Source organism: Xyrauchen texanus, chromosome 8 (assembly GCF_025860055.1).
Source record: "Xyrauchen texanus isolate HMW12.3.18 chromosome 8, RBS_HiC_50CHRs, whole genome shotgun sequence".
NCBI classification, from domain to species: domain Eukaryota; kingdom Metazoa; phylum Chordata; class Actinopteri; order Cypriniformes; family Catostomidae; genus Xyrauchen; species Xyrauchen texanus.
The window spans coordinates 24,402,032-24,427,977 of record NC_068283.1 but is presented as its reverse complement, the minus strand read 5'-3'; the positions used below and the strand labels follow the sequence as shown (position 1 = coordinate 24,427,977).

At 36.3% G+C, this 25,946-nt stretch overlaps 2 protein-coding genes across 4 annotated transcripts; both read right to left on the bottom strand.

The window, feature by feature from the left end:
• Positions 1-3,357: 3,357 nt before the first annotated feature.
• Positions 3,358-9,065, bottom strand: si:dkey-283b1.6 (uncharacterized). The gene is made up of 4 exons (XM_052131598.1): positions 7,905-9,065; positions 5,741-5,805; positions 5,314-5,545; positions 3,358-3,894 (listed from the first exon to the last, which is right to left on the bottom strand). The coding sequence occupies exons 2-4, from the start codon at positions 5,770-5,772 to the stop codon at positions 3,817-3,819; spliced, it is 342 nt and encodes a 113-aa protein (XP_051987558.1). The 5' UTR covers positions 5,773-5,805; positions 7,905-9,065; the 3' UTR covers positions 3,358-3,816.
• A 1,539-nt stretch (positions 9,066-10,604) lies between these two features.
• Positions 10,605-25,036, bottom strand: abi3a (ABI family, member 3a). 3 transcript variants are annotated; one of them, XM_052131587.1, is made up of 11 exons: positions 24,625-25,036; positions 23,636-23,806; positions 19,322-19,501; positions 17,702-17,760; positions 14,020-14,115; positions 13,382-13,677; positions 13,099-13,209; positions 12,304-12,435; positions 11,949-12,044; positions 11,222-11,347; positions 10,605-10,944 (listed from the first exon to the last, which is right to left on the bottom strand). In XM_052131587.1, the coding sequence occupies exons 1-11, from the start codon at positions 24,754-24,756 to the stop codon at positions 10,781-10,783; spliced, it is 1,563 nt and encodes a 520-aa protein (XP_051987547.1). In that variant the 5' UTR covers positions 24,757-25,036; the 3' UTR covers positions 10,605-10,780. The 3 variants fall into 3 exon arrangements, with proteins under 3 accessions (XP_051987547.1, XP_051987548.1, XP_051987549.1); XM_052131588.1 differs by lacking the exon at positions 12,304-12,435 and having other exon boundaries at positions 24,625-25,034; XM_052131589.1 differs by lacking the exons at positions 11,949-12,044; positions 12,304-12,435 and having other exon boundaries at positions 24,625-25,032.
• Between the last annotated feature and the right edge of the window lie 910 nt (positions 25,037-25,946).

The window sequence follows — 25,946 nt, the reverse complement described above, 5'->3', positions numbered from 1 at the left end:
CTCTTGAGCTGGCACCTTGGACCATCTTTATTATTATATTATTATTATTATATGATTGTTCTTCCAGTCAGTCAATTTATGTAAGTAAAACACTGTGCTACTTGAAGACAAATTCCAAAGTCAGCCTGAATGTCTGATCTTACCTTGCAAATGCTCTATATGTGTCAATAGTGATGCATTACACATAAAGGCAAAAACGGTAAAGGATATTTCAACAACATTATAACAGCAAGTTGAGTGTTTGATGCTTTTGAACTTTCAGCATAACACAAATTAGTAAGACACGCACAGAAATCAACTCTCGGCATACAAAACGCAACAATGGTGAAAATTAACAAACATACTTTTACGTAAAAAAGTAAAAGCTGAAAATAAATACAAGTAACTTAGACTGCAACAAAAGCAAAGTCAAAATAAACTAGTAAATAGTACAAATCTAAGTAATTTCTTCATGCCGCAGAGCATGCTGGGAACTTAGCTGTAAATTTCAACAACAGTAGATAGTATGTAAATTAACGGCTATATGCAGCTAATACATTTGTATACTGCAGCTGTAAAAACAGTATCTAGCTGTTCATTTCAGCAACAGCAAGACGTAATTTTACAGTATCTTGCTGGCAACCCTGCCAGTTCTATACTGTTTTTTGACAAGAAAATCTTTAACAGTGAGACTAGTCTCTGAACAGTTTGAAAAGCACATTATTTTCATCCTGATTCTGTATAGAGCCTCCAAAGGCAGCATTTTCCTGGTTATGGACATAGCCTAAGTGTAGCTTTATGTTTTTGTTCATGTTGGTTTGGACTTGACTCACTGACCCCTAGGGGGGCGGATGCAGCATCATTCAAACACAATAGTAATCACTTAAGATGCCATTGTAGAAAATCATTATGTTTACAATCAGCCATGATTTATTTAATCCATGAGGGAAAGTGTCCAATAACAGGGCGGTTACTGAGATGAAGCTAATATTATTCAGCTGCTCATGTGATTCTAACATGGCAGCCCCCAAGAGGGGACAGTCTGCATGTAGAATAATATAGCTTTTATTAGGTTACTATAAGGTTCATCTCATGTGAGTGTTTATGATTATATACATATGTTTCGAAATTGCAATTAATTTCTTTAGGGGTAAAACTTTTTAATGAAAAAAAATCGACTCCTTTAAGTTTCTAAATACATTCTGGGGGCCTCTGCATGTGATTGTGTTTGTATTAGGGCTGTTGATTTAACGCGTTAATTCAGTGCGATTAATTTTATAAAAAAGAATGCGTTAAAAAAATTTACCCAATTAATCTCAATGCCCCCGTATAAGGAAGATTCCTGAGAAATGCTAGCTTGTAGTACCACCTGTTTACTCCAGAGGGCAGTAAGTGAAACTTCAGCTGTGTGGCAATGCGCAGTTTATACAGTGAAGAAAATATCCTTCAGCAGCAACAACACAAAACACTTGATGGAGCGCAATTCCGAACTAAGGGATCTCAAGCTGTGTTCTAAGAATTAAACTATATTTAACTTGACACAGTGACCTAAAAATGTTATGTATGTTGATGTGATTCTACCGAGACGCTACACAAGCATCTGTCTGATGCAGGTGTAAATTGACAGGTCCTTAAACAAGCCCTCATAATAAATCTCCAACTGATTGACAAATTCACTTGTGAAATGGATTGCTGTGAACTGTATGCCAATGATTGACTTATGTTCAATAATATGATAGTAAACAATACATTATATTCTAAAGCCGCTTTTTATATTGTCTTATCAATGATTAACTCTTCTGCCACAAGAATGTAATGCATTTTAATTATCTGAATATTTTTTATTATATATATATATATATATATATATATATATATATATATATATATATATAAAAATCGCGATTTATTAATTGGGACACCATGTAATTAATTCGATTAAAACATTTAATCAGTTGACAACCCTAGTTTGTATATATTATTGTGAATGCACAGATAGCTTTAATATGAAGTCCATAATAACAGAAAGGAAACCCAAAAGCAGATATTCTACAAACAACTTTATTAGCCTGTGAAAGCACCATACATGTACAGTGTGTGATGCTTTAACCAACATGGTTCCTTTTTTAGGCCTATGTGAACTTTGAAGCTTTGTATACATGTATCCTGTGGAGATTACATGTCCAATGTAAGGCTTATATCACAGTGACTAGGATAGTGAGGACAATGACTAACTCACGTAGTCATAATGCAGGAAGTGGAGCTTTGGAACAGTGCTCACCTTGTCTGTTGTAACAGCAGCACAGGACTTTGGCCTTTGAGAGTGCAGGTGAGGGTGGGAGTGGGATTGGCATGAAGAGCAAACCCTCAGACAGTTGAGAAAGGTGGCTTGTTACTACACATATTTTTTATAGAATCTCTGGTCAATATTTAACCCTTTCATACATAATGTCACGCATATGTGACAGTTAATAACTGGGCTCCGCAGATTACAGTCACACATTTGTGTTTCTGAAACAGCCAGTTACGTTACAAGCTACCAGATTCAAATTCGGCTTTTGCGCAAACACACTGCACTGGTCAAGTGTCTGTAATTTATATTCGCTCAAACGGTTACTCATACAGTTTTTTAAACCAAAGAATAAGTTTATTTTATATACATCCAAATCGTCACCAAAGTACCATGACCATGCTTCCTCTGATGCAGTGTGCCATTTGTTAACATTAGTAGCGGTTGCCATTCGTCAAGCAAACAGTTTCTCAAAGAGTCTTTTCAAGCACATAATATGTTTATTTTATGTAACAAACAGCCTAATTGTCACCAAAGTACCAGAATAACAGTTCACAGCTTGTATATGCACAGCCATAATATCAAAATGCGATCTTCTCATGCATGCAGCCACATCTGCTTAGGTGCAGATGTGGTTTTCATTCACACAAACAGCCACTCAAAGTCTTTTCAGGCATATAATACATTTGTTTTCTGAAATAGACAGCCAAACTATTGCAAAAGCACCACAATAACAGTTTAAAACTTGTATACTCAGAGTGAAAACATGCTGATCGAGCGTGATTATCTGATGCACGCAGCTAACTCTGTTTACATTATCGCTTGTAACACACACATACATACACAAACACACACAATGTCTGAGATGTCAAAGAGTGCATATGCAAACCCGGACTGCTGTTTTTAACATCTATAAGTCACACAGTATCACATACCAAAAATGAGTCACTCCAGGGGGCACTGTAAAGGAATTTAGACCCTACTCATGAAAAGGTTAACAATTTCAAGAATGCAATGATTTCATATGAGACTGAGAACTTTCAAGAGATGAACATATTGAATTGATTATTAAGAGCCAGTATTTCCACAACAATTTTATTTTAGTATTTGTTCCATACATAAAGATTTCAGCTCATTTTCACATAAGTCAACTATTTAGCTTTATATTTACCATTATAAATTAACACAATTCACAATTCATACACTTAAAAAGTCAGCAAAATATAGAACATGTACAAATATACAAGTATTCACAAAACAGAAGATATAAAATATACTTTAAATCTTTTCACCAAGTTCCTGCTGCTCACTGTACAAAATATTCCACCTCTATGTCTCTGTAGGACCAGCACAGAATCCCATCTGAATCACACTGTAAAACATTGACTTTATCATAATTAAAACATTTGCACAGGTAGCATGAGTCCTTGGAGAAGTCTTGGAAAATGTTGAGTTTCCTCATTTTCTGGAGGGTTTTTCACATATCCACTCTCATGAATCCAAGTGCTTGTGACAGTCTTGTATATCAGGAGACACAGTTGGTGTGGTTATAAATGTGCTGGTGGAGGAGAGACAGACTCTGAGTATGCAGGAGGAGGTTCCAGTGGAAGGGCCTCAGGCTTCAGCTGTAAGTGCAAAAGTTATGAAAACTCTGAATTATGTGTAATCATTAACTTAAAACAACAAACAAAAAACTAATTATTACAAGACAATGCTCAAATACATTAGTAAACTGCAAGTATTTTTTGTCTTGTTTTTCAGTGAGAACATCTAAACATCCTTAAAACAAAATAAATTTAGATGCAAAACCAACCTCATAGAATTAATGTTACTAAAGCTAATTAAATGTACCGCAAAAGCTTTCGGGCCCTTGCATAAAGTTTAATGTGCGATTAAGGACATTCAATGGACTTTCTGGTGCCTCCTTAGGGAGGTTTATAGGGAGCGCCTGTACTGCTTTTTAGGTCGGATGGAAGCTGTTATATCGGATCCAGTTTGTTTGCTGGTTTCCATGGAGCCAGCACGCAGTTTTGTTTGCCTGCAAACTTGTTCAAATTTGGAAACCCGGTGGTGACGACATACTATTGGGGAGTGGGCGGGACCACACGGGCCAAAACATGGAATGGAAACTTCAAAGTAGAATATACTGGCTGTAGCATTGTTATAGGAGAAGACAGTATTTCAATTTAGCAGGGATCCTAATTCTCTAATGACATATTATGGTAATTTTATGATTAGTACAGTACAAATATTACATATAGCACCTTTTACTCCAAATAGATTATTAAAAACGTTACACTCTTCAATTAAATTAAACTAGCATGCTGTTTAGTGTGTCTGACAGAGTTGACACAAATTACAGTAAGATGTAAGTGACATAATTTACAAGGTGGCAATTTCATGTGATGCTGCACGATTTTCTTAGAATAAACTGTACAACTTCATCATGTGCAACTCTCTGTATGTATAATGCGGAAGTTAGCGCGAGTTCTGTTTAAGGACATGCTTATTAATATTATGACCTTACCCAATCTCCTTATCTAAACTTTACCAATCAGTAGAGTGTGCACACATGATATGAAGCGGTTGTGTGTGACAGGAGCAAGTAATTGTTGCATATGAGATGTAAACGATGTCCAGCGGTGGCTTTTGTGAAAGTCGTGGGAATTAAAACAAGGGCAGTCGAACGATATCATACGAATTATCCAAATTTAGACATGTTTTTCGAATCCTGAAGATTTCACTGTGAGAGTGTGTTGGTTATGAAGTTAATTCATTTCAATTTTCAGAAAAAAAGCGTTTTTATAAAAAAAAATTAAAAATCATATTTTATACGTGTTTTGTCCCTCATCTCAACAATCAGTGAGCTATAGGCCTACTGGTATTTTCTGAAACAGTTCATAATACATTTTTAACTCAAGGATTTTTATTTATTTATTTTAATAATTCTGAGGTATTTTTTACTGGGGGATATAACAGTCAAAACATTTATTTTATACTCTGCACAGATGGTATACAAAATCTGTCAAATTAACATTGAGTACCTCGTTATATGCAGGAGGTGGATCGTTGAATTGTACTGTGCTGTATCGTGGTGGTCTGTGCAGGTCATCTTCAGACAGAGACATTGGAATGACATAGACAGGCACTTGTTCCAGGGCTTGAGCCTGAGCTGCTAGACGCTCCGAACGCTCTTTACGGGCCCGCTGGAACAATTTAAAGAAACTAGCACAGCAGATTGCCAAAACAGCACACGTTACAATAGGTACGAAGATCCTAGGGAGGAATAAAAAAACATTTACATTATGATTCAGATACAGTATGAGTGTATGGATGTATCATGTAGGTGTGATTTTGAGCTGTTGGTGATCAGGAACATAAACTTTACATAAATTAGGGAAATACAGAGGATATGAATAGTATATAGAAATGTAAGCAAAGAAACAGTTTGTTCAAAGGAAGGATGCATACTGAAAAACTGGAAATTGATGAATAATTTCCATGGCAACGAAGAAATCTCCAATCCAGATGCACTTCTGCAAAGAAATAAATCATATTTTGTGATCACAGATTTTTTTATCCTCCACGTTCATAATTCATGTGAAATTGCACTCAACTTCAGTGGCAGAATATGTTATTTCCAAAGACTGCAAAAACACATCGTAACCTGCAATTGTTAACTTAAAGGGATAGTTCACCCAAAAACTCTCATATTGTAACACCCTCATGTCATCCCAGATGTGTATGACTTCCTTTTTTACTGCAGAAAACAAATGAAGATTAAAGAATATCTCATCTCTGTAGGTCCTTACAATTCAAGTGAATGGTGCCCAGAACATGGAAGCTCCAAAAATCACATAAAGGGAGCATAAAAGTCATCCGTAAGACTCCAGTGATTTAATCCGTATCTACTGAAGTGATGTGATAGGTGTGGGTGAGAAACAAATCAATATTTAACCCCTTTTTTTACTATCAATCTCGACTAGTAGGTGGTCAAAGTTTCTTGAGCACCAGAATGTGAAAGTGAAATTGAAAGTGAAGATTTACAGTTATAAAAGTCTTAAATATTTATCTGTTTCTCACCCACACCTATAATGTCACTTCAGAAGAAATGGATTTAACAACTGGAGTCATATGGATAACTTTTATACTGCCTTTTGGGGCTTCAAAGGTCTGATCACCATTCACATGCATAGTGAGGACCAACAGAGCTGAACTATTAATTTAAAAATATTTGTTTGTGTTGTGCAAAAAAGAAAGTCATACACATCATGGATGGCATGAGGGCGAGTAAATGATGAGAGAATCTTCATTTTTGGGTGAACTAATCCTTTAAGGAGCATTTAGGTAGATTTGTTGGTGTTACCTAATAGTTGATTCAGTGTCATTGATATTAAATAATAGTTTTGACTTAAATAAAACCAGTTAATATTAGATGTTACCACAAGAAGCTACATTTTTTCAAAATAGGTAAAAACCAAGGAAGCCTAAAACAGTCATTATTAAGAAGAGTTGATAATCTTCCAATGTTCGTCTTAAAGACCAAATAGGTCAATGAGTTTTATTCATACAATATCTTCAGAAAGATTAAATTCTTTGTAATATGTAATGCAGAGCTGGCAAAGAAAAAATATGGACAGGCTTAATATTTAGGCCTACTGGTGGATGCAATCCAACGTATTTATTTTTAATTTTTTTTATTTGCAAAAGGACTCTAAAATTGAAATAATAATCAAAAACATGCATTTTCCTTTTTTCATTCATTTTGTCTTATTTTAGAAATCCTATAGGAAAAGGCAATTTCTCTTTGGACAATTTGTTTTAATCCAGAACCTTCATTATGAGAGTTGTTACCAATGCAGACTATCATTCTGTATCGGTTTAAAGCATGTGTATAAAAATGTAAACATTTCCTATGAGATCTTCAAAAATCACTGTTTTAGATTATTTGACTGCCTTTAACCCCCACAATAAACTTTAGTAACCTAATGAGTCAAGACAACAATGTAAGGCACAACCATTTTAACAAGGTGTCCCTATTTTATTGCTGGCAGATATATAAGATAACAAATCAATCTCAGACAAAATTAATAAAAAATTTACTTTAAGTAAGATAAATCTTCTGGAATAACAATACTGGTTTCATCAAAGTACAAGCTTGGCACACTACAGATTGTCAATTTCTATTCACCAGACAATTTGCCATTATCATTGAATAAATTAGACTACCTCTGGTGTCTCTCTTGTGGTTTTAAACCCCACTAGATTTTTTACATAATTTTTCTACTGACATCATAAGGCAAAGGCAGCCATTTTGATTCTCCTGTAGTTTTCTACTGCCAGCATTGTGCTCACAGAGCGCCTGTCCTTTCAAAGGCACAAGGTAAAAGGAGACTCAACAGTTGCTGAATAATATGGAAAAGTTGGAGCCATCAGAAAAATAATCCTCCTTTCAAAATTATTAAAGACCCAACCAGATCAAATATTTATTCAAGTCAAGTCACATGTCATACGAGCCCATAGGAGAAAATCATACATGTTCTACTGTTGTAGTAAAGTGAATTTATTTCTTGAACAACAATTTAGTTTTTCCAGTTTATAAGTACGTGATTTTAAAAACAAACAGAACTCTTACCTCTTAAAGAACTTGAGTGATTACAGCACTTAAATGAAGGCTCTAGTGGACAGCTCTGATTTGAGAGTAAGACTCATACAAGGGAGGGTTTAAAGTGCTGATAGTGAAGTTTGAACACTTTTATGGTGACAGCCTGGTGTTTAAAGACACATCACCTGTTCCAGGGTTAAGTTCTCCCCATTAGTAAATCCAGCAGGGCAAAGTATGCTGGTTAGTGTTGTTTTGGTTTTGGTATAGCAGTGGACCAGCACTGATGAAGCTAATTGACTTATTGGTTACCAGCAACCATAACACAACATTGGCTTTTGATCAGCTATGCTGGTCTTTTCAATATATCTCCAAATATATATATATATATATATATTTATTTATTTATTTTTGCTCCCCAGTGTTTTCCCTTTTGTGTGAAATAACAAAGAACATGTTTAAGTTTCTGTGTAACAGTCAAAAAGTCTTTATATATGAAGCAATAACAAAAAGGCAACTGGTTACTTAAAGCTGACATGAAAGTAATTGAGCTTTATTCCCAGACATTAACATTGTTAACAAGATTGTTGATTCTCTGGACATTAAACACAAACTTGGTTTTGCAGAACAGTGCATTTGTATATGTGAATTGCTGAGATATTCATGCACATGTACATACACCTCTTAAATGTTCCCAGAGTTGAAGTGAAACATGACATAGGTAGAGAAGTCAACCAAGAATATGCATTCCTTAAAAATATTGTATTAGCAAGGGATTTATGTACTTTAGTAGTATGAATTTAGCATGATCTGTGTCGAATTATGGCACAAAGAATGTACAAAACAAATACATTATTTGATTTACTGTACACAATAGCCTATAGAAACATACAGAAATAATGTCTATAGAATTAACTAATAAACACACAATCTGGAATGTAAAAAAAAAGTAAACAAATGATCAAACACAGCTAAATGTGCAAAAATGTTGTTTCTTAATATGTTGTACATTTACACTATAGCATAAAGTCCTGAGAGATTTCAGAAGATCATTATCATTATTTAAAATCAAACTAAACTTAAAAATAAAAGGCTTTTTATATCATCAACATAAGCTCACCTCTGCTGAAAACAGGTCAGTGTGTTAGTGATTATATATATATATATATATATATATATATACAGGTGAAACTTCGAAAAATTAGAATATCGTGCAAAAGTTCATTAATTTCAGTAATTCAACTTAAAAGGTGAAACTAATATATTATATAGACTCATTACAAGCAAAGTAAGATATTTCAAGCCTTTATGTGATATAATTTTGATGATTATGGCTTACAGCTTATGAAAACCCCAAATTCAGAATCTCAGAAAATTAGAATATTACATGAAATCAATAAAAAAAGGATTTTAAATACAGAAATGTCGGCCCTCTGAAAAGTATAATCATGCATATGTACTCAGTACTTGGTTTGGGCCCCTTTTGCATTAATTACTGCCTCAATGCGGCGTGGCATGGATGCTATCAGCCTGTGGCACTGCTGAGGTGTTATGGAAGACCAAGATGCTTCAATAGCGGCCTTCAGCTCTTCTGCATTGTTTGGTCTCATGACTCTCATCTTTCTTTTGGCAATGCCCCATAGATTCTCTATGGGGTTCAGGTCAGGCGAGTTTGCTGGCCAATCAAGCACAGTAATACCATGGTCATTGAACCAGGTTTTGGTACTTTTGGCAGTGTAGGCAGGTGCCAAGTCCTGCTGGAAAATGAAGTCAGCATCTCCATAAAGCTTGTCTGCTGAAGGAAGCATGAAGTGCTCTAAAATGTCCCGGTAGACGGCTGCGTTGACTCTGGACTTAATAAAGCACAGTGGACCAACACCAGCCGATGACATGGCTCCCCAGACCAACACAGACTGTGGAAACTTCACACTGGACTTCAAGCATCTTGGATTGTGTGCCTCTCCATTCTTCCTCCAGACTCTGGGACCTTGGTTTCCAAATGAGATGCAAAATTTGCTCTCATCAGAAAAGAGGACTTTGGACCACTGAGCAACAGACCAGTTCTTTTTTCTTTAGCCCAGGTAAGACGTTTGACATTTGAAGCCCATGTCCAGGACCCGTCTGTGTGTGGTGGCTCTTGATGCAGTAACTCCAGCCTCAGTCCACTCCTTGTGAAGCTCCCCCACACATTTGAATGGCCTTTTCCTGACAATCCTCTCCAGGCTACGGTCATCCCTGCTGCTTGTGCACCTTTTTCTTCCACACTTTTCCCTTCCACTTAACTTTCTATTAATGTGCTTTGATACAGCACTTTGAGAACATCCAACTTCTTTTGCAATTACCTTTTGAGGCTTTCCCTCCTTGTGGAGGGTGTCAATGATGGTTTTCTGCACAACTGTCAGGTCAGCAGTCTTCCCCATGATTGTGAATTCAACTGAACCAGACTGAGAGACCATTTAAAGGCTCAGGAACCCTTTGCAGGTGTTTAGCTGATTAGAGTGTGACACTTTGAGCCTACAATACTGAACCTTTTCACCATATTCTAATTTTCTGAGATTCTGAATTTGGGGTTTTCATAAGCTGTAAGCCATAATCATCAAAATTATATCAAATAAAGGCTTGAAATATCTTACTTTGCTTGTAATGAGTCTATATAATATATTAGTTTCACCTTTTAAGTTGAATTACTGAAATTAATGAACTTTTGCACGATATTCTAATTTTTCGATGTATATATATATATATTTTTTTTTTTTATATTTCTAAGAGATTGAATTACTCTAATTTATAAATGTATATGGCACCAATCAATCAATCAATCAATTAGTAGATTACAGTGTTTCACTTTACAATATTTGTATTTTAAGGTGCCATGGTGCTCAATTGTTTGTTCCCTGACAGATGGCCAGTTAGGCGGTGGACTCCACATAGTTACCAGGAAAATAACCCCTAACCCCATGCAGAACACCCTCACACCAGCCATCCTCATTTCTGCTGGTAACGTAGATGATATCTCCCTCCTGAAAGACCAAGTCACCAGTCTTGCCTGTGTCAAAGCTGTATAGTGCCACCACTTGGTAAGAAAAAAAAGAATTACATAAGGAAATCAGTAACTGTTAGTAACTGCAGAGCAATTTTTTAATGTGGGGAACTCCTAGTCTCAAATTCTGCATGTCACTATAAATGCTTCCTAAAAAGTGTCAGCTGAATAAAATAGAAGCTTTGATGTCAATACAGCAATTCTGCAAACACCTAATGCTACGATATGCTTTACGCTATTCACAATCATTTACTTGTATAAGCACATCCTGTTTACAAAAAAATTTGTTTGACTAAAATAAGTTCACTACCTTTCTCCAAATAGTCAGCTGGTGCGGACATGTCATAATCAATAGGGGGAGGCAGAGGGGGCATGTCCTCAAATTCATCAAAACGTTCAACTGGTGGCGATGGGGGCGGAGCTGGAATCTCAAGATCTAGATTGGATCCACACACAATGTTAACATATACAGTACTGAAAACACTAGAGCAGAGAGAACAAATGCACCCTGAAATCAAATTTATTTATAGGGATCGATCAATTAAAAGTGAAAATTCTTCACCCTCATGACGTTCCAAACACGTGTGAATTCGCTGTCAGTTCTTAATATTTGCGCTTGGAACAACATAAGGGTGAGAAAATTATGACAGAATATTCAGTTTTGGTTGAACTATCCCTTTAAAGGGAAAACATGTAATCTCTGAGCTACAAGCAGCCGAAAAATAATACTACTGTATGATCTCAGTTGGCTTCCATGTGTTTGGAAACAACATTATTTTCCATTTGGTCCTGCTAGTGCCACAGAAACTACATACTTTAAACCACATAACTCAGTTGAGTTTTCAAAAAAGATCTAACTTCACTGAGGATGTAGCAGTGAGAACAAGTGCTGTGTCATGTTCTCTGCAGGAGTGGCGTGCTGAGAGGTCAAATAATATGTTGATTTGGCTTGCTGAAGCATGGACTAGACTGGGGAAGTGGTAGATAGATAAGAAGAGAGTCACAGCAATGCACAAACACACTTATGGCACACTTACCTAGATGCTCCAGGCGGGCAGGGATCCTGCACAATGGGCTCAGTGAAGTGGGTGGAGCCAAAGGAGGTGGGTATGGAGGGGGTGGGGGTATCATGACTGACAGATGTGTAGATGACATGGACATGATATATAGAAACATGATACCAACTAATAAAACTGTTCATTTTGTAGGCCCATTTTTCTATGCAAATAAATATTCTAAACTCTGTTTCAGTGTTAAACATAATAATAAAACAAAATAGTCTTTGAGAGCTAGCTAGGTATGACTTGTTTTTTGATTCAAGAGGAGAAACTACCAATGAAATCTGAGACAGGGCTTTAATGAATCAGGTCTCAGGAAAGAGCAAGGCCTTACGTGATTGAGCAGAAGGCAGAAAAAGGGAGCGTGTGTAGAGCGAGCGAGCACTGGGGCCCATGCGGACCCTCATAGAGAGAGAGCGAGAGCTAGGAGGATGACGTCGCACTCGCGAGCGCCGAGAACGCGGAGCTGAGTGAGAAAAAGAGACGGGTGTGACAACAAAAGCGTACAAAAAGACCAAAGACACAAATAAAAGCAACACCATCAAAAAGGCCATATATTAAATAAGTGGTAAGACAAAGCATACGTCCAATCATTCAAAGCATTTTGAAGACAGACATATTGCTGATAGATAAAAGAACTGCAGAAATGTATAAACTAAACATATTATAACTTATTTTAAAACAAATAGTTCGGACCCTAAATTCTTATTGGAAGAACCATGTTCAAAGCCATTGTAAAATGACAACACATTCACTTCACCTAAGGGGCAGAGTATTTATAATAAAAAAAGGACTTATATATTGATCTGTTTCTCATCCACACCTATCATATTGCTTCTGAAGACATGGAATAAAACACTGGAGTCATATGGATTAATTTTATCCTGCCTTTGTATGCTTTTTGGAGCTTCAAAATGTTGGTACACATTTACTTGCATTGGGAGGATCTAAAAGCTTAGATATTATCCCAAAAATCTTCATTTGTGTTCAGCAGAAGAAAGAAAGTCATACACATCTGGGATTGCATAAGAATGAGTAAATTATGAGAACATTTTCAGTTTTGGCTATTACTTTAAACAAAATAAAAGCTTTAGATGAACTTGCTCTTTTAGTTTGGCCAATTTTGTACCTTCAAACCCAGGCAGAGGTGGCGGGGCTGGAAGATCAAGGCTGTCAGAAGTTGGTGGAGTAGGTATGTCACTGGGAGGTGCTGGCAGAGGAAATCCGTTCTCTTCGGCCACTAGACAAAAACTCAGATCTATTACAATTCTCAAACACTATAGCTCTTACACATAAATTTAGATTTTAACTATTTTCATTCAATTCTTTCCCTTTGACCCTAACCTTCTAAAACCTTTGAATGACCTGGAATGTTGTTGATGTTGAAATGTTTCAACCAGACCCAAACTAACCTGTTTCAAGAGGTGGAGCTGGTGGAGGAGGTGGTATGGTCATCAGGCTGCTTGGATCAGATGTGTTCACTGAAGTGGGCAAGGGAGAGGGTGGGGGAATGTCTGCACAGTCAAGTGGAGGAGGTGGAGGTGGACCAGTGTCCTGCAGATGATACTGCTCTCCTTCTGTCTCCATCAGTGGGGGTGGAGGTGGTGGGCCTTCATCCAGCAGGGTGCTGATGATGTCACCACCACCATCAGAGCTGATGGGCCAGCTGGGCACTACTGGAGGTGGTACGGCTTTACCGAAGCTTGAACTGAAATAAAGTTAATAAATGGACAAAACTGTGAATTTAGTATTACAGTAAGAAACATTAAAGGGATAGTTCACCCAAAAATGCAAACACAAAAGATGACAGCTTCAGTCATCATTCACTTATAGAGTATTGCTTATATCTTTTTTCCATAGAATGAAAGTGAATGGTGACTGAGATTAACATTCTGCCTAACATCCCCCTTTCTATGAAAGGAAGAATGTCATATGGATTTTGAGTAACATGAGTGTGAGTGAATAGATTTAAAAAAAAAATCTATTTTGGGGTTAACTATTCCATTAAACCTTTACTAGAATCAAAAATAAACATATTATCTGCTCTTACGTAATTGAATTGTCATTAAGTGAGTTGACGGATGCTCCATGGGACAAAGTGGGCACCACAGGGCATTGGACAGGCTCTGGAGGACGGCTGCCCCGACTGCAACACAGAAACACATATTGAGACTGCAACATACCACAAATTGAGTTCTTTCAAACAGTTAATATTAGATGTGCACTTCCACATTTTATATAGTGTGCATTGTAGGGAAGAGAAACATGGTATCATGTGCTTCTGCCGAGACATTGAGGTTACCACAATGTTTTTAGTCTGTGCAAACAGAGGAAGTGGGTAGAACAAAACTAAAATCACTTCCTGTAGAAAGGCACTCTGACTAAGGAGGAAGAGGAACAGTAGCATGAGACATGTAGGTTTAGTATACAGTAGGTGTGGATGTTATGAAATATTGGAGACATTGAACACATTTACGTGCACGTTCTTACACCGAATATGCTTAATAAGCAGACAACGTGTGTGGTCTTATAAGTGCATCCCTCTGGGGTCTGAGGGTGTTTTTGGGCCCTGGAGAAGTTTTGACATGACTTGACATTTGTGCTTTTTTCAGTTGCTTAAAAACATATTAATGGCTAAATTCTGATAACGCTGTATTCAGCACAAACTGCGCTAAAATATATGTGAGCTACATGTGTGTACATGTTTGTATTTTTGAGAAAATAACGTTTATGCATGGTTTTTGAAAAAACAAACAATTTAAGTCACTGAAATAAGGCCATATATCACATACTAAACATTTGTTCACAAGCCTTTTGAGAACTGGATCTTGTAGCCTAGAGTTTTTGCTACAAAATGATGTGAAAACCATCCTTATCACTCATTGATACAAAACAATATAGTAATTGAACTTTTGTAAGACACTTTTAGTGTTAGAAAAGTAATGTGATTTACACCTAAAGAGACAAAGATCCCTCCCCTGGGAACAGAATTAAATGAAATATCTGATATAGGGCATTTACACAATATATATATATATAAAAATATGAATTCTTTGATGAATAGAATGTACAAAATAAGCTTTTATCTGAAATAGAAAGCTTTTGTAACATTATAAATGTCTTTACTGTCACTTTTAATCAATATAATGCATCCTTGCTGAACAAAAGTATTAATTTCTTTCCAAAATAAAAAAAAAAACTTACTGACCTCAAACTTTTGAACGGTAGTGTATAATGTTACAAAAGCTTTCTATTTCAGATAAATGCTGTTATTTTGAACTTTTTATTAATCAAAGAATCCTGAAAAGAATTGTACACAACTGTTTTCAACATTGATAATAATAATAAATGTTTCTTGAGCAGCAAATCTGCATATTAGAATGATTTCTGAAGGATCTTGTTACACTGAAGACTGAAGTAATTATCAGCTTTACATCACAGGAATAAATTGCATTTTATATATATATATATATATATATATATATATATATATATATATATATTACTTGCCTCAGGGTGTTTACCATTTGCATTGATCGCCTCAGCACATTACCATATGAATAGCACCCTCTGCATGTGGGTGTGATCACATTAGGGCTGATTAGCTGAGCCAGGAGAAACTGTACATCGCTTTGTTTCATACAGATTACATTGCAGGAGAATATTGTTTTTAAATTTGACATATGTTTCATGTTTGTGTTATAAGTATTCGCTGAGTTTCAGTTCATTTTTGTGACATGTTTCAGAAATATGCTCGTGAACCCAGAGACTGCTGACAGCTCACCTTTTTTATTTTCTTTATTTTACAAAAGCACAAGGTTTTGTTGTTATTGTGAGTGCACACAAATAAAAGTAGACCCTTTATAGTTTCTAATGATGTCTTACACTTATTTGTATGCCCAAAAATGACAGAGTATTTTAAGTTGTTTCCACTGTTATGCAGATAAAATCCAGCAGGACACGCCAGCGCGTCCGTCGACACCCGAGGGTTAAATGGCTTTCCTTTATTGGTGTAATGACATAAATGGCTTAAGAATAAATTGATTGACACGGGTAGATTTTTGCCCATTACCCTGATTTAACGTTGCGTGTAACCACACTTTACCAGCATTCTTATTGGCTTATCCAATGTCCGCAAGTGTTGTATGCATGCTTCTTCATGGTTTGATGTCAAAAGTAGAGAATTATTAGATTGTCAAATCTCAAAAATATTTTTATTTTGTATTTTATACCAATAAATATGAATATTAAACAGACACAATTATATATATATATATATATATATATATATATATATATATATATATATATATATATATATATATATACTGCCTGGCCAGCAAATAAAAGTAGCATACTCTAATATTTTGTTGGAAATATTAATATAAATATTAATAAATTACAGCACGCATTCATTGTGGCATTGTTTCGACAACTTTATGCAACATCACACCGTGTATTTCCTTTCAGAGTCGCATTCATTTTTGTCCGAGATCTTGTATTGATGACAGGAGAGTTGAATCACCCGTTAAAGTCTTCTCCGGCACATCCCAATGACTTTCAAGTGGGGTCAAGGACTCTGTGGTGGCCAGTTCGAGTGTGAAAATTATGTCAGGCAATATAAAATCTATTGATGGGATAACCTAGTCATTCAGTACATTCAGGTAGTCAGCTGACTTCATTTTATTGCTACACAACCAGATCAAAACACTGCCTCCAGAGGCTTGTACAGTGAGCACTATGCATGACAGGTGCATCACTTCATGTGCTTTCCATCTTATCCTGACACGCCCATCGCTTTGGTATAGGGTAAATCTGAACTCATCGGACCACATGACCTTTTTCCATTGCTCCACAGTCTAATCTTTATGCCCATAGCAAATTGAAGATGTTTTTTTCCAATTAGTCCAACTAACATGTGGCTTTCTTGTGGCCACACAGCTGTTTAATCCCAATCCTGCAAGTTCACGTTGAATTGTGCATGTGGAAATGCTCTTACATTCACTATCAAACATAGCCATGAGTTGTACTTAAATTTTCTAGTGATTTCAGCAATCTCCTCAGTTGTTTTCTTTGCTTGATGCAGGCCAATAATTTGCCCTTCTGAAACACTTTCCATGACCACGAGACATGGTTGTTTAAGAAATGAGAAGCTACAAACTGCATCAGTTAGGGTTAAAAGAATTGTTGCCAGCTGAAAAATTTATCTGAAACAAGATATCACTCAGTATGGGCTAGCTAGATTGGGATCAAATGTTTATTTGTAGTTAATGATCAGCTTGTTATTTAAATTATCAACTGATCCCATAAAGTAATTAAGAATATTGGTTTGATAATTTTTTCTTTCCATAAAGAAAATTAATATGTTACTTCTTGAGTGGCGCAATTTGTAACAGGGTTGCAGAGCTGTTAAAATGTGGGACACAGCTGAATATTATATTTTTGGTCATTAAAATTATTTAATAATTAAAAACAGCTCTTTATCGAAAATCTTTTCAACAGATTTTGTCAAGATTATGAAACATATAAAACATGTGATGTGACCAAAGTGTACACTATTCATGAAAATGGCAGATATGATGACTACCATGATAGGTAGTGACAGGGCTGTTAAAGTTGTGTGGGCGGCCAGAGATTGTGGAGAAAATAAATAAATGTAAATGTCATTCTAATGCTGCCTGACTGCAGATGTGACAGATGAGAACAACAGAACCTGAGCGCATTGCACGTACCTCAGTATGCTGCTGCTGCGTGTCATGGTGGCTGTTTTTAACTGTGGCTGCCCAGAATCCTGAAAACAACAAATCTGCCTATTAGTGGTTTCTAGTTGGAATTAATTTATACTGTCATATCAAGAAAAAAAAAACACACTAAAGACTGACCACCCTGACTCCATTTGGGATTAGTCTACCGCTCATGTTCAACCACTTAACCACTGTGTTTTTCTGAGAATGCAAAGTATATTGAAGAAGTATTAACTGTGAATGTATTCCAGGAATATAAGAGATACAAAAGAGCTGATGGGTCAGTCAGTAGTGTCCGTATTAAAGTAAATGACTACACTGTGTGCTAAAAAGTGAATAAAAAGTGAATAAAAGAACAAACTGTGGCCACAAAAAGTGTTTGGACCACTCTTTTAACCACTCTTAAAAATGTATGAATGTCTTTGCATTATATAACAAAATATCAAAGCAAAAGTCATTATTTTGAAGAAAGATAAATATATTGGCGAAAGCAGCAGATATGTTGTTCAAAATTAAGACAACATCAGATAATAGACAAAGACATTAAAATACACTTGTGATGACTGTTACTGTAGGTAACCAGTGAAATCTTGAGGGGAATGGACTTCATACATTCACTAAAAATAGAAAACAGATGAATAAACATAATTGTGAAAATGGCTGAGAAAAGTGACGTTAGTTCTGAGAAAAGCTCTAGCGCCATTTGTTTGCATAAGCTACTTTGTATGATGTTTTGCTATTTAATGTACTGCAATTCATAAACTTTTGAGTGACTTAAGCACCCAAAAGTGTCCAAAAACTTTTTTTTGGTCACTGTATACAAACAGCATAAGCTTGAAATTAACATTTAAAATGTAAAACTACCTCCTATGAGTATATGAATAATGTGTTTGTGCTTAAGTGTACATGCATCCATGTATACCATAAGCCTAATTGTGCATGCTACTGTAAGTGATAAGACTTTCTAAACATGAATGTGTTCCTTAACTTATCTTTTGCAGGCATGCAATGTTCTGCATTCTTGTGAAATTCTTGTAGCTTTGTAGTTGTTTGTCAGCTGCTGCAAAGATCTTGCAGGGTGTGAATGAACTAGCTTAGCATGGGTAGGACCAATTAATGACTCTCTTAGTTTTTCCCACGCTACTCAGTGGCTAGTAGCCAGCCAACTGTGTGTGCGTGTGTGTGTTTGAGGGAAAAGAAGGGAGTAAAGAAGGTAGCAAATGAGAGTATTTGAATGCAGAGTTGCTGTGAGTGTGAGTGCACTCTTAATTGAGGTCAGCCTAAATGCTTTATAGCAGGATGTGGTCAAGTGTGACAATGTAACAAAGGACTGTACAAAATTTCAACTAACAGACAATAAATACTTCATACAATTTATTTTTCTTACTTTTATGCTGGTAAGATATTGAAAGTTCCATGTTGAAACAGTTCAAATGTAAACATTGTAATTTTAACATAAACACTTAATGCTTAAATCACCTTTTAGCAGAACAATATAGAGCTAGACCAGCATATTAAATGTGCTTTCAATGTAATTATGAATCACAAATAATTACAGCTGAACTAACTACTTCCATTGCATTAGAGTAAATGGCAGGATGCGCTCACCTTCACACCATGGCCAATAGAGTCCAGGCTAGAGAAAGAGATGGGTGTGCGGGTGAACTTGGGCTTGGGCTGTGTACTATTTGCAGGGGGGACAATCTTGTGATTTCGAGGAACCCTCTTGGCAACCGTGAAAACTCCAATCTCTCGACGAGCCACCTTCTCTCTGTGCATATCCACCGTCTGCATACAAGCACAGATACTGGGAATCTGACACCTGGATATCTCTTCTAAAGGGGCGGACACACTAGATTTCGAGTATGAGAAATTACTTTGGATACCGCAATGGAACGTACTGTATATGATGTCATGCTCAAGGGCTCCTGGTTTTAATATATAATAAATCACAAATGTAAAATAATCTAATATTCAAAATGGTAAAACAAAATATACTGGGGGCTGGGGTTTGGGGGTGGTTGGGTTGGTGCTGGGGGGATTAGGGTAGGCTGCTGTTCCAGAAATAACAATTTCGTCATTACTTTCGATAACAAGATTAACACAGAATACAATGGTTTGACAGCAATTAACAGGGGGTGCTGCAGAACCCCCCAGCACCCCTACTTCCTGCGGCTATGGTCTACTCCTGCAACAATAAAACACACAGCTTTTAAATACATAATATTTGTATTGAGCCAAGAGGTCAGTGTATGATGTTTCGATCTTCTATTGGTCAAATGTCTCATTGTTATTCCGATTCGCATGTCAAAGTTAATCGAACTTAAACAAGACAGGGTTTAGGCCTACTTAGGAAATTACGAAATTTGAATATTGATAGGATGGTCCTGAACACTGTTTACAGATCGATGGTCGAAAGTATTTTAACATATAACATTGTTTCGTGGTATGGTAATTTAACAATGAGACAGAAAAATAAATTAATATGAGTAATTAAGGAAGCAAATAAGATCACCGGCCAGAAACAGAGCACATTGCAAGAGCTATATTCACATTTTATGGAAAAAAGGCAATTGCAGTATATTCAGATCAGACCCATCCCCTCCATTCCTGCTTTGAGGCCCTCCCGTTGGGGCGTAGGCTGCATATACTGCTGGCTAAAAAGAACATATATAAAAGATAATTTGTTCCATTGGTGGTAACTGTTTTAAACCAAATTATTAATTGAGATACTATATATTTATATGGGTAGGTGTGTATATGCATATGTATTGTATTCACTGTACATATGCACATATATATACTATACATAACTACTATTCACTAGTTTTATAAGTGCCTCATTGTAACACAGATCTTTGCTTTTTTTAAAGGAGGGACAAGTCAAAATAATAATATGTGACATATTGTGCCACAAATGCTGTCCATTGAGCTTAACTTGTATTGAACCCAGAATATTCCTTTAAGTCTCAGAGTACAAGGAACTGATTCTTTAAATGATTTTACCAATATAATGGGCCTGTTACGATATTAGCTACTTCCTGAAACACCATCTTGCTCTTCCTCGCAAGTCAAGTGAAGTCAAAATGTATATAAAGCATGTTTAAAAACAACAGCAGTTGATCAAAAGTGCTGTACAGTCTGATAAAACAACATTTAAAAGGAAAAATATAAAAACAATATGACAATGTAAAAAAGAAAAAGAAAAACTATAACAGGCAAACATATCAACAGTATCAAAAGATAGTGTAAAAATAAGATTTAAGGGAAGATTTAAAAACGGCTAGTGAAGGAGTGGACCTCATGTGAAAGGGGAGACTGTTCCAGAACTTGGGGGCAACAACAGAAAAGGCATGTCAAAAATGACTCCAAGATTTTTGACAAGCCTATGTATGTTAGAGGAAAGTGGATCTAAAAGGGCTTCAAGGGCAGGGAAGAGCCTAAAATAATAACATCCGTTTTACTTTCATTTAACTGCAGTCAATTTTTTGCCATCCAACATTTAATATCCTCAAGACAATTTATGAGTCCCAAAAGGGCAGCCCATAGACAGGGTGAGAAGGATCCCCATTACCCCAGGTCTACTTGTTACAGCTCTTCCTGGGTGCTTGACAGACAATAGAGAACAATCAGGATCCAAACTTTGCCTCTGAATGAGAGAACAGTGGCCCTTTCATTCCAAGTCTGGGAGCTGGCTTACCCCCACTTAGCCCTGCCTCAGGTGACCTGGTTAGGCAGGCTGGGCACGGAGTGGGCTGGAATGCTATACTGGTGTCCCAGCCGCAGTTAGAGGAGCCAAGGAAATCAGAGGGGGTTGGATGTGGTGGCATGGAGTATTATCACCCTGGTGACAGGGGCCCCAAACAGTGAATACCTACACTGATCTTTGGGGCATTATTAAAACAGTACTTTGTCCTTAGTACTTTACAGTAGGGCAGCATTCCCTCGGAGACATGTGATTATGCAATCAAGCAATTTCATGACTGTAATGTCTATAATGTTCAATTAAGTTTCTGGTCAGGCAAAAATAACAGACTTTTAAAAAAGGTTCATATTCAGATAAAATTCATGACAAGAAAACTGGTTCCAAAACCATTTGAACAATTCGAATAATGTTTTTGAATTCTACCATACAAAGTAAATTTCCACTATCATAATATATTTGTTATAGCTATTGGGTAAACAAGCAAACATTATAAAACCACAGTGGCATACTGTACATCAAGGCAAGGGGCAACTATATTATGAAAGCAGATTTTTCCCAAAAGGTTTAGGTGTGTTATTTATTTATTCATTTTAATTTTTTTTTATCAAAATCAGGTCAAGGAACGTTGTCACATTTTAATAAGGACAGGTTGTCACATGTTTTAAATTTTAGAAATATATACAATTTATTAATTACAATATTTGTAGGCCAAAACCATGTTTTGGTATTTTTAAATTTTCCAATTTCTTGAGTCATTTTGTGCATCATAATTATAATACTTTGTTGATAAGCCAATAATAGACTGCTTAATGCATGCACAGATTAATATATATATTTATTTATTTTTGTATTTGGGGGAATTGTGCAATATTCACTAGAGTAAAAAATTGACAATTAGCCCCGGTCTCCCCTACATATCTTAAATTAACCTGTTTACAGCGGTTGATTAAGAAGTGTATGACTTTTCTTCTTCAGCAGAACGGAAGTGAAGATTTTTATAAGCAGATTTTAGCTCAGTTTGTTCATACAATATAAGTAAACAGGTGCCATCAGGATGCTTGCTGTTTGAAGGACCAAAAGGCAAATTTAGGCAGCATAAAATTAATTCACGCAACTCCAGTCGATCATTTAATGTCTTTTTCCTGAAAAAATAAATTGATAACTAAAAATGTATTTATAAATTTATATCAACTTTTAAAAATAACTTCCTGCCAACAGTCGATGCATCACGTTACCGATGCGTGATGTAAGCACAATGGAGCGTTCACGCGAGAAGTCGGAAGCATGTGCTTTGTTTAAAACAGAGGAACGAATGTAACGCAAGAGTTAGTTCATTTCAAACAGCAATCCAGCGCTGGCTGGAAGCAATGATTTAAAGTTAAAAATGCTTTAATTATCTATTTGTTTCTTACACAAACCTATCAGTTTGCTACAGAAAACATTAATTGATCAACTGGAGTCGTGTGGATTACTTTTATGCTGCCTAAATTTGCCTTTTGGACCGTCAAACAGCCAGCAGCCTGATGGCACCCATTTACATACATTGGACTGCTTATAAAAATCTTCACTTCGGTTCTGCTGAAGAAGGAACGTCATTCACATCTGGGATGGCTTAAAGGTAAGTAAATCATGAGAGAATTTTAATTTCTGGGTGAACTAACCCTTTAATATTTGTTCCTATAAAATGCTAGAAAATTCTTCAGCCTCTGGTTATTACAGTTTATTGAAAGAGAACCAAAACATGGTACTTACTAAGGGAAACAAGGAACCAGCACATCAACAAACTGGTGAATTTAGAAGTGTATCCAAATGACAAACTTCCATTTTTTTTAAATGAGTGCGACAATGTGGATACAGCTAAACAAATTTCTCAGAGTCAACACTTTAGAACTGAACTGCTTTCACTGTGATTCAAAAGTCAGATTTTCTGTACTGTGATAATGTGATCATTACAAATTTGGCTAAACAAAAAAAGGTTGAACAAATTTGCACTAGTGGTCTGATTACACATGGCAATGTCCACAGAAATACAAGCAGTTAGGCAGGACCATAACCAGCATAAACATTGGGTGGGACATGTCTTCTCCAATAATCAGATTAGTGGTCAAACCACATGGGTTTTTATATACGGTTGATTCTTAAATGATTACATTTCCCCCAATCGTGTTAACATTCATGCTGTAAGATGTAGTATTCATGTGAGGAGGGACCAATACCTGTCCAATCAGGTTGATGGAGGACTCTATCTTGTGGAGCTGTAGTGTCTGTGCATCTAGCAGTTTGAGCACATTGGTAGCCAGGGAGCTGATCTGATAGGCCACACTAGCCAAGGACTGGGTAGTGAAGGCCTTGGTCTCCTCCAGTGCTTTGTTGGTGTCATTACCAGACTGTATGGGGTAGAAACATCCTTTAATTAAACGATTATACAGAAATTACATTTAAATGCACGCTACATTCAGGTTATTCAAATTTCTATTTCAACTAGCAACAACAGTACAGCATAATCATGCTGTTGCATGGGAGCACTTACACAATAAACAAGTCAGTACACACAAAATAAACTGCATTAACTATTTCACATCGAACTGGAGTTTTACTGCCATTGCCCTTCTTTAATATTCTGTGGCAAAATGAAAAGGGGACACATTTTTCATTCCAAGTAGCCTACAAGACGACTTCTGCTGGTGAACACACACACATACACAAAAGACACCAAGGTTTTATTAAAAAATGTTCACCATTGTAAGGAAGATGGGATTGCTGTACTTCATCTTCCTTCCTGAATGATGTAACCTCAGTCTTAAACAGCAAACTTGAGTGTAAACAGGTCAGAACAAAGTGTAAAAGTGCAGCTGTTTTTCCTGGCTTCTATCTGTTCTAACAGCAGTTTCCACAAAAAAGAAAAAGAAACAAGAAAGTGCCCTAAATGAAACTAATCTTGGAAGCATTCCCCTTGAGTTATAACACGTATGAGTACCGTCCGTTTGCATGCTGATTGTATAGAATAGGAAAATCTATTTTTGTTTATATGAATATGAGATGATAACGTCACTCAAACATGTCATTGATTAACAAAAGTTTTTTATTGTTGTTTTTATATAACAGTTTTTATCTGATCATTTTAAACTTCTCGTTGTCCACAACTTCTCAGAGTGAATCTGAAGTGTGATGTGAATCGGTTGCATCTCTCATTTCAGTGTCTTACCTGCAGGTAGTTGCTCTCGCAGTATTCGGCTACTTTGTGTAAATTGTCGTAGTTGTCTAAAAGTGCTTTACGAGAAGAGGGGGCCTCCTCCAGTATTTTTGTAATTTCTTCGCCGTAGTTTTGGTCCTTCATTGCGCGATAGGCTGAGAGACACGCGTTCAAGAGCAACTCCGGGAACCTCTCTGTGACAGCGACCTACTGATGTCTGTCAGTCAGGTTACCATCCGCCTTCTTCTGTCACAAACGAGAAGTTCGTCGCACATATCTGACCAGAAATTGTGAACGCATGAGGAAATTATGCTAATTTAAATTTTCAAATTAATGTGATTTAAATATGTCATTATTAAGTAGACGGTAAAATAACTGGACTCCGAAACGTTACTTATAATACTCAAGTTATTTCGCAAACGGGTAATGAAACTGTTGAAGCTGTTGGCCCCATCAGTGGCTGTGAGCTGTTAAATACGTGGTGAAGAATCGCCCTCATGCGGTTCAATAACACAGTGCAAACTTGTCTGAGATGTTTCGTTCGTACAGAACATAGTTGGCTAAAGATGGCAAATTAGCTATTTATTATTTCCATACTAATCGGTAATTTACACATTTAATAAGAATTTTTGTTACTATGTAATTCACTAGTTACTTTGTTATGTATAAGAGTTATGCTAACATTAAAAAAACTTAAGAAGTTGACATGTCTAGATCAAAAAATAGCATTTATTTTATTAATTTTTCTTTCATAAATATTATGCATGCACCGCCATAATTTTATTTAAGGAACATTCTGGGCTCAATACAAGTTAAACACAATCGACATCATTTTTGTATGTTGTTGATTACTATCAAAATCATTTTGAATTGTCCCTCATCTTTAAAAAAAAAACAAAAAGCTCTTAAAATGGAAGTGAATGGGGCCAATCCGTAAACATTATGTGTGTTAACGTGATTTTAGTGTGACAAATTTTTTTATTGTGTAAATTATATCTAATTTTACATCTTGTATGCCATTACGAAGTAACCCATAAGCCCTAAAATGATTGAAAAAACGACATACAGCTTTAACGATTTTACAACTTTACAGCTCAAATAATACCCTGAAGAATTAATGTAAGTGCATTTATGAATGATAAACTACATGCTTCTGCCTTTAAACCCTCCAAAATTTGTCTCCATTTACTTCGGAAAACTTTGTAAAGCCGGAAAACTGGTGGCCCCTGGCCTGAAAAGGGCGGGGGAGGAGAGTGACAAGGAGTAGAGCGTGGCCAGGCCGTGATGATGCACGGCCAGTGCTTAATCACCGGGAGAGCGAGATAAAGGGAAGC